Source organism: Siphateles boraxobius, unplaced genomic scaffold, assembly GCF_051911475.1.
Source record: "Siphateles boraxobius isolate OS27281-9 unplaced genomic scaffold, OSU_SipBor_1 6, whole genome shotgun sequence".
NCBI lineage: Eukaryota > Metazoa > Chordata > Actinopteri > Cypriniformes > Leuciscidae > Siphateles > Siphateles boraxobius.
Window position 1 is genome coordinate 41,342,501 of NW_027509186.1, and position 12,500 is coordinate 41,355,000.

At 33.1% G+C, this 12,500-nt stretch overlaps 2 protein-coding genes across 3 annotated transcripts in view; both read left to right on the forward strand.

The window, feature by feature from the left end:
- The window catches only part of parlb (presenilin associated, rhomboid-like b), a 12,043-nt gene extending 9,106 nt beyond the window's left edge, over positions 1-2,937 (forward strand). The window contains exons 7-10 of the mRNA XM_077207198.1: positions 296-366; positions 458-559; positions 1,236-1,333; positions 2,444-2,937. Of these exons, the coding sequence (XP_077063313.1) occupies positions 296-366; positions 458-559; positions 1,236-1,333; positions 2,444-2,558 (386 nt within the window). The 3' untranslated portion in view covers positions 2,559-2,937. The remainder of the gene's footprint in view (positions 1-295; positions 367-457; positions 560-1,235; positions 1,334-2,443) is intronic.
- Positions 2,938-4,222: 1,285 nt separating this feature from the next.
- The window catches only part of cldn15lb (claudin 15-like b), a 16,272-nt gene continuing 7,994 nt past the window's right edge, over positions 4,223-12,500 (forward strand). Inside the window, exons 1-2 of one of the 2 annotated variants that reach the window (XM_077207302.1) lie at positions 4,223-4,347; positions 8,943-9,163. In XM_077207302.1, the coding sequence (XP_077063417.1) occupies positions 8,944-9,163 (220 nt within the window). In that variant the 5' untranslated portion in view covers positions 4,223-4,347; position 8,943. Of the gene's footprint in view, positions 4,348-8,942; positions 9,164-11,960 lie in introns of those variants that run through there. The other variant, XM_077207304.1, reaches the window with a different exon arrangement.

A 12,500-nucleotide genomic window follows, 5' to 3' on the forward strand; every position in this document is an offset into this window, starting at 1 on the left:
TTTATGAAGTTGTTTCACGTAAGGACATATTTAGTAAGATTATGCCTGAAAAGGTTTTGGATTTTTATCATATGTTAATTTAAAAAAAAAAAAAATTATAATATGATTTGTTGTGTTTGTTTGCTTGGTTTTATTGCATTTATATGATATTTGTATTTTTGTAATTGAATTTTTGCCATGAAAATAGCCTTAGATGCTGATATGGCATTAAATAAATCAGTCTTATTATTATTATTATTATTATTATTTTGTTATGTTAAATATGATATGTTATGTTATATGTTTATGGTCTCAGGTGTGATTTCTACGTTTGTGAGTTATGTGAGTAAAACAGCGATGGGTCGGTTTGGTCCATCACTGGGGGCGGTGAGTGTGTTTCCTGATGAAACATTTCAAGTATTCTTCAGCAGAATTCATATGCATGTCGTAAACAAGTTGTTGTGTTGTATTGCGTCAGTCCGGGGCCATCATGACGGTCCTAGCAGCTGTTTGCACCAAAATGCCTGAAGCCAAACTGGCCATCATCTTCCTCCCAATGTACACCTTCACTGCCGGAAACGTGAGTGAGTGTGTGTGTGTGTGTGTGTGTGTGTGTGTGTGTGTGTGTGTGTGTGTGTGTGTGTGTGTGTGTGTGTGTGTGTGTGTGTGTGTGTGTGTGTGTATAAAAGAGCCAAGGTTATTATAGTTTTGCATTTTTAAATTAGTTTTTATTAATATCATTTTCAAATTTCAGCTAAGTTTTAGTTAGTTTCATTAATAGTTTGTTAGTTTTAGTTAAGTTTTTATTTTGTGAACGCATTTCTGTTTAGGTTTTTTTTACGCATTTAGTTTTAGTAAATTATAGTTTAGCAGAGTTAACATAGCACTTCCACTTTCCATGATTATTATGATTATTCTTTTATGGTTATTTCTATTATTAATCCTTTCAAACATTATTTTTGTATTGATCAATTTTATGTTTTTTGTCTATTACATCTTTATTACTTAAGAAAACGATTATTTATTTTTGCTAATTGTTATTTTATTTCAGTTAGTTTTTCAGTATCTGTTGTTAGTTTCGTTTAGTTTCATTTGAATTTTGAAATTTCTATTTTATTTCAGTTTACAAAAATGTTTTTTTGACCAATAGTTTTAGTCTTAGTTTCAGAGTTCGTTTACGAAAATAACCTTGTTAAGAGCATGAGTTGTATTTCTCAGTAATGATGTGTGTGTTCATTATCTTCTCCTGCCCACAGGCTCTTAAGGCCATCGTGGCTTTGGATGCAACAGGCTTGATTCTGAGGTGGCGTTTCTTCGATCACGCAGCTCATTTAGGTGGAGCTTTATTCGGCATGTGAGTAACACGTCACTGTCTATCTGGTGCTATTGCTGCCGCTTATAGCGGTGAAGCAAATTGCGGTTTTGTTATTGTTAAGTAAATCTATTAAAATTGTTTTCATTATTTGAAATAAAGCTGAAATATTAGATAAACAACAGTTTCAGATTTTAAATTCCTTTGGATTTTAAATTGGTTTATGTAGTTATTTAATCTGGTTTCATAACTGGTTTATGCCCAGTTTAATCTGGATTCTGATCTGGTTTATCCAGTTATTTGATCTTGATTCATAACTGGTTTATGCCATTTTTAATATAGATTCTGATCTTATTTATGCATTCATTTAATCTGGATTCTGATCTGGTTCATGGAGTTATTTAATTTGGGTTTTGATCTGGTTTATGCAGTTATTAAGTCTGGTTTCTAATCTGGATTATTTATTAATGGTACAAATTTTTCATTAATTGAAATAACGATCAAATTCAATATGAATATACATTGACATTGTATTTTACCCAATACCTTTGGATTTTAAACTGGTTTATGTAATCTGGATTCTGATCTGGTTTATGGCATTTTTTTAATATGGATTCTGATCTGGTTTATACAGTTATTTAATCTGGTTTATGAAGTTATTAAATCTTTATTCTGATCTGATTTATTCACAGTCAGTCACTCTTTATATATTAAATTTAAAAAATAAGTTGAAAATGCCTTGGAAATAGAATAAAGTTGACTAAAATTACTAAAAATTGAAATAAAAAAAATGTATGTATATAATAAATATTTATAAAAAATAAAACGACAAAAGCACATTTCAAAGTTCCAAAAACTTTAACTAAAATTAAAATACTTAAATTATAAAAAAATAAAAGCTAATTCAAAATATTAATACTATATAGTATATGATACTATTTAGCATATAAATAATATAAAAAGAAATACTGGCAAATTGCTTGTATGTACTTAAGTCTGAGACCCCTTAAAAAAAGTGTTGCATTTTAGGTGTAAACAGTGATGTGTTTTATTTGACCACTTGATGGCTCTTAACTTGTAAATGTGCAAAGACAAGCATGTTTATTCTGTCTCTGTGCTTAACACGTCAATGCGTCTCTTTTATTTCTCTAGCTGGTACATACTTTATGGTCACGAGCTTATTTGGAAGAACCGAGAGCCGCTGGTGAAGTTGTGGCATGACTTCAGAACGGGAGGACCGGGAGCTGGCGGCAACGGCTCGATTTAGAGCAGTGCATTCTGGGTAGACACTGAGCAGGTGACCTGACGAGGAGAACAAGTTTGGGAAATGGACACGCATGTTTATTCTGTGCGTGAGAGAGCGTTTGTAAGGGCGAGGTCTGTTTTCAGTTGTCACTGAGTGACGGTAGTATTGCTGTGATGTCATTATGCCCCGCCCCCTGTTTAAATTTAAATCCAGGTAGCTCCACCCACTTTTCTGAAATTGCAAATGTCCTTGAAGGGGCGGAGCTTCAGCAAACAGCTCAGCTCTAAGGTCCTGCATATTTCAATTACATTGAAACGGCCCACTCAACACCATGTACAGAAATTTAAATGTTTAAAATGGTCTGTAATTGTCATTTAAAAAATAAAATGATTATTTAAAATTCCACTGTCATTTTCACTTTCATTAGAAATTCACCAGGTTCGAGTGTTTGTTTTATTTGCTGTAAGTGTGTAATATGTTCTCCTTAAGTTTTGTTTATTTTCTGTGTTTCAGATGAGACTTTGGTCCCTGTTAAATGTGAATGATTAACCAGGTTTCTCTATAACACACACACACACCTGTGGTATACATATCATCACACACACACACACACACACACACACAGTAGAAACGGTTTCAGTGTTGTTTTCTCGAATCGGTCAAAGTTCAATAACAGTCATGGTAATATAATGGCTCATGAACAATGCGTCTGTTTTCCACTTCCTCGTGTTTTATGAAGTCACTGTTTCCCAGTTGTCGCTCGATAACTTCCGTCACATCGTTCTGTTCTTTCACATCCCTGAATCACACGTCACTCTTTCTGTTGTTGTCAGGTTTTTATTTAACTAATTGCACTGTTTGAGTGAGTAAATGTGACTTTGGGTTTAAATATGATCCATTATCATAAGAAATATAATGGAAATATATTTAGCGAAAAGAAAATGAAGCCTAATTAATACATTTTTCCATTCAATTAAATAATATAGACTACTGTTCAAAAGTCTGGGATCAGTAAGATTTTTATTTTTGTTTTGTGAAAGAATGAATACTTTTTATTCAGCAAGGACATTCAATGGATCAAAAGTGTCAGTAAAGACATTTATAATGTCTTATAATGACATTTATAACTGTTCTTTTGAACTTTCTATTCATCAAAGAATCTGGAAAAATAAAATGAATCACAGTTTCCACAAATGTATGAATATTGAAAATAATGAGAAACGTTTATTGATCATCAAATCATCATATTAGACTGATTTCTGAAGGATCATGTGACACTGAAGACTGGAGTAATGATGCTGAAAATTCAGCTTTGATCACAGGAATAAAATACATTTTAACATATATTCACATAGAAAACTGATTTTACTATATTTTTGATCAAATAAATGGTGAGCATAAGATACTTATTTTCAAAAACATTACAAACTTTGACCAACTGCGGTGTACTTTCTACTTGAATTCTTCAGCACTCGAGTGGAATAAACCCTAATGTTGTGTGTTCACCGTTGATGCTGTTGTAAACGTGTGTGAAAAAGACGGATCGGATGACCCTGAATCTAGAGATGAGGATCATCTCAATAGAACGTCACCTGTCTGTCTCCCTTTCCCCAGTTTTCTGTTTTGGGGAGGGTTTGATTTTTCAGGGTTATTGACCTAAAGCCAATATTAACACAGTGACACTCGGCCCCATCACTGCTGTCATACATATAGCCTGAAAACCGTGTTCAAGAGTCACAATTTCAGAAGAAACTTAAGCGAATTATTATTGTTTATTAGGTCACATAGTAGTCCACTGAGAGCAAAACAGGTGCGTACAAATCTTAATTTTCATTAAAATAATGATCAGTAGCAGTTATATGTATGTATGTATATATGTCACTTTCAATTAATAAAGACCATAAATACCTTTTACTTTGTGAAATCAGTCCATGACGAGGTTATTTCATATGATTATGGACTATAAGTATTCTGTATAACATAATTTAATTGAAGTTTTCTTAGAAAAGCTTTGTATCGGTGTTTCTTAACATGTTCCTAGCATAGTTAACTAACACTAAAACCATTAAAACATTTCTTTGCATGAAATAACCAAACAAACAAACAAGCTATTTTTGCAATTGATTTTTTGGCTCTACCCACCTGAAGCAAAAAAAAATGTTATCCATTTGGAGCGCATACATTTTTCTAGTATATATGCTTGAAATAACATTTAACTGAAGAAAAAAAAACTAAACTTATTTTAAGCCATTTTAACTTGATGCACCAAAACTGTATAGTATAGTATCTTAATGATACTAAAATAACACTGGCTTCTATTATGAATGAATAGTTAATTGTATGGATGTTATTAGATAGATAAATTCACAAGTTAAGCAGCACATGATTTGCTTTTATTTCACAAGAGTTTGAAGTCCAACGTTTGACCAGTCATGAACAGAACTGAATCTGAACTGCTCACTCTAGAAATGCCTAAAAGTTCTTTAATTCTATTGAAAATTCTATTTAGAATCACACCTGAAGAACCTTAATGCTGAAATGGTTCTATATGCAACATATGGGTCAAGAAACCCTAAAACACGTTACTGAGATGTTAGATATGAATGTGTTGCACATCATTTTGAAAAATGGGAAAGTGCTCACACTAAAAAAAATAAACTGAGGCGTTATTGAAAATTTACTAATATCAACACTTAAAGTACTAATATGTGACCCTGGATCACAAAATCAGTCACAAGTCACACGCATAAATAGCCAACAATACATTTATTTTTGTGAGTGAAGGCAGAAAATCGTGAACATAAATGCACAACTTTTCTCAATGTTTCGATTTTTTTGCACCCTCAGATTCCAGATTTTCAATAATTGTATCTCAACCAATATTGTCCTATCCTAAAAAACTATACATCAATGGAAAGCTTATTCATTCAGTTTTCAGATGATGTATAAATATTAATTTCAAAAAATTGGCCCATATGACTGGTTTTGTGATCCAGGGTCACAACTTTAAAGGCGATTTTCTCTACTTTAAGGTTTGTTATGTACCATTTAGGGGTAAATAAGGTACAAAGATGAACCTTTTCGCTTTTGTACATTAGGGTGCTGCCTCAGTAACAGCTTTGTACTTTTTATTTTTGAGAGTGTTGAAGAGTTGGAGAAATGTTAGTATCTAATTGTGATCGATGTTTGGGGCTTCGGTAACACTTCAAATTTCTTTATATTAAGGCAAGACACTACAGGCAAAACCATTGCATGCAGAAAACTTTCCTATTATTTACTGAGGGGTTGTTCATATATCATTCGCCTGATTTATAACAACATGGTGAAATGTTGTTGTTTTTTGTCTGTTGACAGTACTTTCTGATAAAATGAAGAGATATCTCTATAAAAAAAATCTGTTTAACTCTAATATATCAACAAATAAAACAAGAATATTGATGTCCAATGTTTAGATTTCAGTTCTCAAGATATATGCAAATGAATGCATTATAAGATTCATTAGAAAATGCCTCATTTGCATATTTAAACACATGAGGAAGCATCAAGAGCCCTATATAGCACAAAAAACGTTTTTGCTGAACCTAGCCATCGAAGAAGCTTCCTTTTAAGAGTGTACGCATGCTTATCTGTCCAAACTGAGTTAGTTTGTGCCTGATAAATATCATCTTCCTCTCTTTCAGGATGACAGCAATGTCAGGCAAACCTAACAAAAAGTTATTAACCTAAAATCTTAGAATCTAAAAACAGTTCTAAGTTTCTTAAACCCAACAAAAAGTTATTCACCAACAAAAAGTTATTTAACGTAAAAACTTAGAACCTAAAAACGGTTAAAAGTTCTTAAACCCAACAAAAAGTTATTTAACGTAAAAACTTAGAGCCTAAAAATGGTTCTAAGTTTCTTAAACCCCGAAAAAGTTATTTAACCTATAATCTTAGAACCTAAAAACAGTTCTAAGTTTCTTAAACCCAACAAAAAGTTATTTCATGTAAAAACTTAGAACCTAAAAACTTAGAACCTAAAAACGGTTCTAAATTTCTTAAACCTAACAAAACGTTATTTAACGTAAAAACTTAGAACCTAAAGACGGTTCTAAGTTTCTTAAACCCACCAAAAAGTTATTCACCTAAAATCTTAGAACCTAAAAACAGTTCTAAGTTTCTTAAACCCAACAAAAAGTTATTTAACGTAAAAACTTAGAACCTAAAAACAGTTCTAAGTTTCTTAAACGGCTCTAGTTTCTTAAACCTAACAAAAAGTTATTTAACGTAAAAACTTAGAGCCTAAAAATGGTTCTAAGTTTCTTAAACCCCGAAAAAGTTATTTAACCTATAATCTTAGAACCTAAAAACAGTTCTAAGTTTCTTAAACCCAACAAAAAGTTATTTAATGTAAAAACTTAGAACGTAAAAACTTAGAACCTAAAAATGGTTCTAAGTTTCTTAAACCCCCCAAAAAGTTATTTAACCTAAAATCTTAGAACCTAAAAATGGTTCTAAGTTTCTTAAACACCCCAAAAAGTTATTTAACCCAAAATCTTGGAACCTAAAAACGGTTCTAAATTTCTTAAACCAACAAAAAGTTATTTAACCTAAAATCTTAGAACCTATTAAACGGTTCTAAGTTTCTTAAACCCAACAAAAAGTTATTTAACCTTCAATCTTAGAACCTAAAAACAGTTCTAAGTTTCTTAAACCCAACAAAAAGTTCTTTAACATAAAATCTTAGAACCTAAAAAAGGTTCTAAGTTTCTTAAACTAGACAAAAAAGTTACTTAACGTAAAAACTTAGAACCTAAAGACGGTTCTAAGTTTCTTAAACCCAACAAAAAGTTATTCACCTAAAATCTTAGAACCTAAAAACAGTTCTAAGTTTCTTAAACCCAACAAAAGTTATTTAACGTAAAAACTTAGAACGTAAAAGCTTAGAACCTAAAAACGGCTCTAAGTTTCTTAAACCTAACAAAAAGTTATTTAACGTAAAAACTTAGAGCCTAAAAATGGTTCTAAGTTTCTTAAACCCCAAAAAAGTTATTTAACCTATAATCTTAGAACCTAAAAACAGTTCTAAGTTTCTTAAACCCAACAAAAAGTTATTTAATGTAAAAACTTAGAACGTAAAAACTTAGAACCTAAAAACGGTTCTAAATTTCTTAAACCTAACAAAAAGTTATTTAACGTAAAAACTTAGAACCTAAAGACGGTTCTAAGTTTCTTAAACCCAACAAAAAGTTATTCACCTAAAATCTTAGAACCTAAAAACAGTTCCAAGTTTCTTTAACCCAACAAAAAGTTATTTAACGTAAAAACTTAGAACCTAAAAACGGTTCTAAGTTTCTTAAACCCAACAAAAAGTTATTTAACGTAAAAACGTAGAACGTAAAAGCTTAGAACCTAAAAACGGCTCTAAGTTTCTTAAACTTAACAAAAGTTATTTAACGTAAAAACTTAGAGCCTAAAAATGGTTCTAAGTTTCTTAAACCCAACAAAAAGTTATTTAACCCAAAATCTTGGAACTTAAAAACGGTTATAAGTTTCTACAACCCAACAAAAAGTTCTTTAACCTAAAATCTAAGAACCTAAAAACGGTTCTAAGTTTCTTAAACCAACAAAAAGTTATTTAACCTAAAATCTTAGAACCTAAAAACGGTTCTAAGTTTCTTAAACCCAACAAAAAGTTATTTAACCTAAAATCTTAGAACCTAAAAACAGTTCTAAGTTTCTTAAACCCAACAAAAAGTTCTTTAACCTAAAATCTTAGAACCTAAAAAAGGTTATAAGTTTCTTAAACTAGACAAAAAAGTTATTTAACGTAAAAACTTAGAATCTAAAAAAGGTTGAGGAAGTATGTTGATATATATCGTTAGAATTTGTATCCTGTGGTCTTTCCTTGAAAGAAGGTTTCCAAATCTGTATTCTGGTGTTTCAAAGATCCCAGAGACCAATATACTGATCTGAAGAAGCATCAAGAGCCCTATATAGCCCAAATTCTTTTTTTGCTGAACCTATCCATTGAAGAACCTTAATTTTAAGAGTGTACACATGCTTAAACTGAGTTAGTTTACAAAGACTTCAGATGACGCAAACTCTGAATCAACATGAACCAATGCTGCATTTTTCCAAATATCATAATCATTTGTCAACGAACAAGTATTCATTACTTCAATGAGCTCATTGTTTCTGCATTCAATTATGACATTGTTTAAATCAATACCTTTTCGCTAACTGTGATTTTGTATATTTACATTTCATAAATACATAACTTCGACAGTTTCCTCTGATAACAGACTCTAAATTATAATGTGGACTAATGCATTTTCTGTAAAGCTGCTTTGAAATGATGTGTATTGTGAAAAGCGCTATGCAAATAAACATGAATTGAGTTGATATGGTCTTCCTCTGTTTCAGGATGGCATCAATGGCCTTTCAGCTGATAGGACTGTTTCTGGGCCTCGTCGGCTGGTGTCTGGAGTCCAGTTGCACGAACTCAGCGGTGTGGAAGAGAGGCAGTCACGCAGAAGCGGTTTTGACCTCCAGCTCGTATTTTGAAGGACTGTGGATGTCGTGTGCGTCTAACTCTCTCGGGGCCATTCACTGCCAGAGGTTCAAGACCATCCTGGGCCTTCCAGGTGAGACTAAGGGCCAATCCCAAATCACCCCTTGACCTACCCCTCCGTTTTGCGCGTTCACGTCTAGGGGTAGGGTGTCCCGATTCTTGTTGTGATAGAGGGGTAGAGCTACATAGCCCTCGAAACTGAGATTTTTCAGAGGCACACTCCGAACGGTGGGCTACGAAAAAGTTCCCAGAATGCATTGCGAATCACCAGCGAGAATCAACGGTTAAACATTTAAATTTAGCCCCAGATGACACCACCATGCACTTTATTTACTCTTATAATAATAATATGGTCATTTGAATGAAAAAAAATTGTATAATAAATGACCTTTCCGAAACCGAAAAGACATACATTTCGAGGAAGGATTGTTATAATCATCATGTTTCCTCAGAGGTAAGAGCAGCGGCGCTCATTGTCAGTCGTTGTCATGGAGAAATCCTGTAAAAACTCGTCGCTTCCGTAACGTCAGAGCGATCATCGACGATTGATGACGTATCGGGTTCATGAAGGATTGTTCCATTTCGTAGGGGAATGTTTAAACCCCTTCGCCCTTGTTACTCTGTTTTAAGGGCCAAGGGGTACACTTGAAAACAAGGGGTAGGGGCAAGGGGTGAATTGGGATTGAGCCTAACCCTGCGTCTCAATGCCCTTACTATCCATCCTAAACAGTGTGTGAGATTAGAGTAAGTCTGTCCCAAAGCATAATATGTTGAAAAGTAATCCAGTGGATTTTCGACAACCCAATGCGCTTTGGAGGAACTACAAACACAAGCTAAAAGTGTAAAAACTACAAAATGGCAGATATGGATGACAGATGGTGAGAGGTTTAGATAAAGTTTTGAGTGACTAATCAAAGTTTAACCTGATAAAAAAAATATTGATTTAATGTTATCCGTGTTATATTTCATCCGCAATAACAATGTGGACTTTTAAAACGATCTGTTTGGCCATTAACTTTTAAATACATTTACATTTTAGATTTATTCATTTAGCTGACGCTTTTATCCAAAGCGACTTACAATTGCTATATATGTCAGAGGTCGCACGCCTCTGGAGCAACTAGGGGTTAAGTGTCTTGCTCAGGGACACATTGGTGTCGCACATTGGATTCGAACCCGGATCTCTAACACCAAAGGCATGTGTCTTATCCACTGCGCCATCACCACCCCTCCCCTTAAATGCATTAATATGAGTAGAGTCTCTGCATGAAAGACTGCAGATCAACGTGCTTCTACATTTGATACGGTAGGAAATTAAATTAAATGTGGTGGATTTTATCTTTGACAAGTTGATTGACAGGCCAGTTTACTGTGACAAGATGATTGGCAGGCCAGTTTACTGTTATAGGATGCGACAGAGAGCAACCGTTAAAGGTGCATTGTGTAATATTTCTGAGGATCTATTGACAGAAATGCAATATAAGATCCATAACTATGTTTTCCGTGGTGTATAAAGACCTTGAATAATGAAGCAAGGAAGCAAGCTTAGTTCAGCGAATAAGAATGTCTTGTCGGCCACCGTAACTTTTGTTGGTTGCAATTCGTAACCTCACCACTAGATGCTGCTAAAAATGACACACTGCACCTTTAAAGACACAATTGTATGACGTGTTAGTTTGTCCCAAAGTTTGTGTACTCTTCTGTTACACATTCAAAAGCATCTACTTTTTCTTTTAAAAAAAAATTTTGTACATACTACTTTTAGTCAAGTCAAGTCACCTTTATTTATATAGCGCTTTTTACAATACAGATAGTTTCAAAGCAGCTTTACAGAGATAACATGAAAATAATGTTGTAATATTATTGTTAAATATAAAATGAAATGATAAATGTCCTCAACTAAGGTGTAGTATGAGTAGGTGAATTGAGACGCAGCACTGATGTGGCCTTCGCTCGCGTTACATCACACTGATGTTGGTTTCAGCGATACGGGTTTAGTGCAACGCTATGACTCAATCCTGTGACAAAACCAGGTTAAACTAGTCATAAAAACTCATAAAACACTCACACACACCTTTCCTTTAGAATATTGCAAATATGGTTTTCTATAGACGTGCTTGTGTGCAGTTTAACTGAAGACTGTTGGGTAAAACTCAAGAACTTAAGAACTGGCTTGTTTTCAATTCACTTGTTGTAATTTGATTCGGCCACACACACACACACACACTTCCGCAGGAAGTTCTAATGGAGGAAGGGGAATTTTTTATTTTATTTTATTTTAATTGAAAATGAAAGGTTACAGACATTAACAGTGAGAAGAAAACAAATAAAATAAAATAAAACAAAACATCATAAGAGAATGAATTAGGCTACACAGATCAATGCAATATTACATTTTGTCAATATGAAAAATCTAGGATATTATATGTTTTAGGACGGGGAATTTACTTAAAGGAATTTGTTAATATAAATATATAGTGTTATTGGTAACTATTCAAAAAAATTTCAATTATTAAATTAAAGCTAAAATAAAAAAATAAAAATATATATTAATTCATGAAATACTTAAACATAAAAAAGTTCTAAGGTTCTTAAACCTAACAAAAAGTTCTTAAAACTAAAAAGTTATAACCATATAAAAAGGTTCTAATGTTTTAAACCTAACAAAAGCTCTTTAACCTCAAATATTACAACCTAAAAAAGGTTCTTAAAGTTAAAACTAAAGCTGAAATAAAATTTATAAATTAATACTAGATAAAAATATTCAAAAGAAAAATGGCAACGGTACACTTACTAAAATATGACCTGACATTAATATTAATACAAAATATGAATAAATACTATAATAGTATATATAAATAATACGGAAATGAAGTAATACCGGATCTGTTGGCCGGCCTCTTAAACGTTCTTGATAAACTTTCAGTTCTAGTCTTTTCTAGCTACTCTATACGAAATGTGTCCAGGTTATTAAAATATAGTTCATTCAGAATCACAGGGTTTCTGTGTGTTTAGTTTGACCCTATTATACACACACACACACACACACACCAGTGTCACCTTATGAAAGGTCAGAGGCCTTATTCATTTTAGGGGTCAAACTCAAACGTTTCTCTCTTAAGTCACATGTCACTTCCTATATTGACTTCCTTTGTCTTCATGGTGTTATCTAGTAGAAGCAATATAGGAGGGACCCGAGTTTATGGTTTTATGACTCTGATCATGAAACTATAACACACTGACACACTCACACACACTCTCACCCTGGGACGAGCTCGGATCAGTGTTGAATCAGTCCGCTGGTGTAGTTGTGTGTGGGTTTGATCATGTCGACTGGGATCCAGCTTTTGGGCTTCTTGATGTGTTTGGGGGGCTGGTTGCTCTCCCTCATGTCGTTGTTGAATGATTCG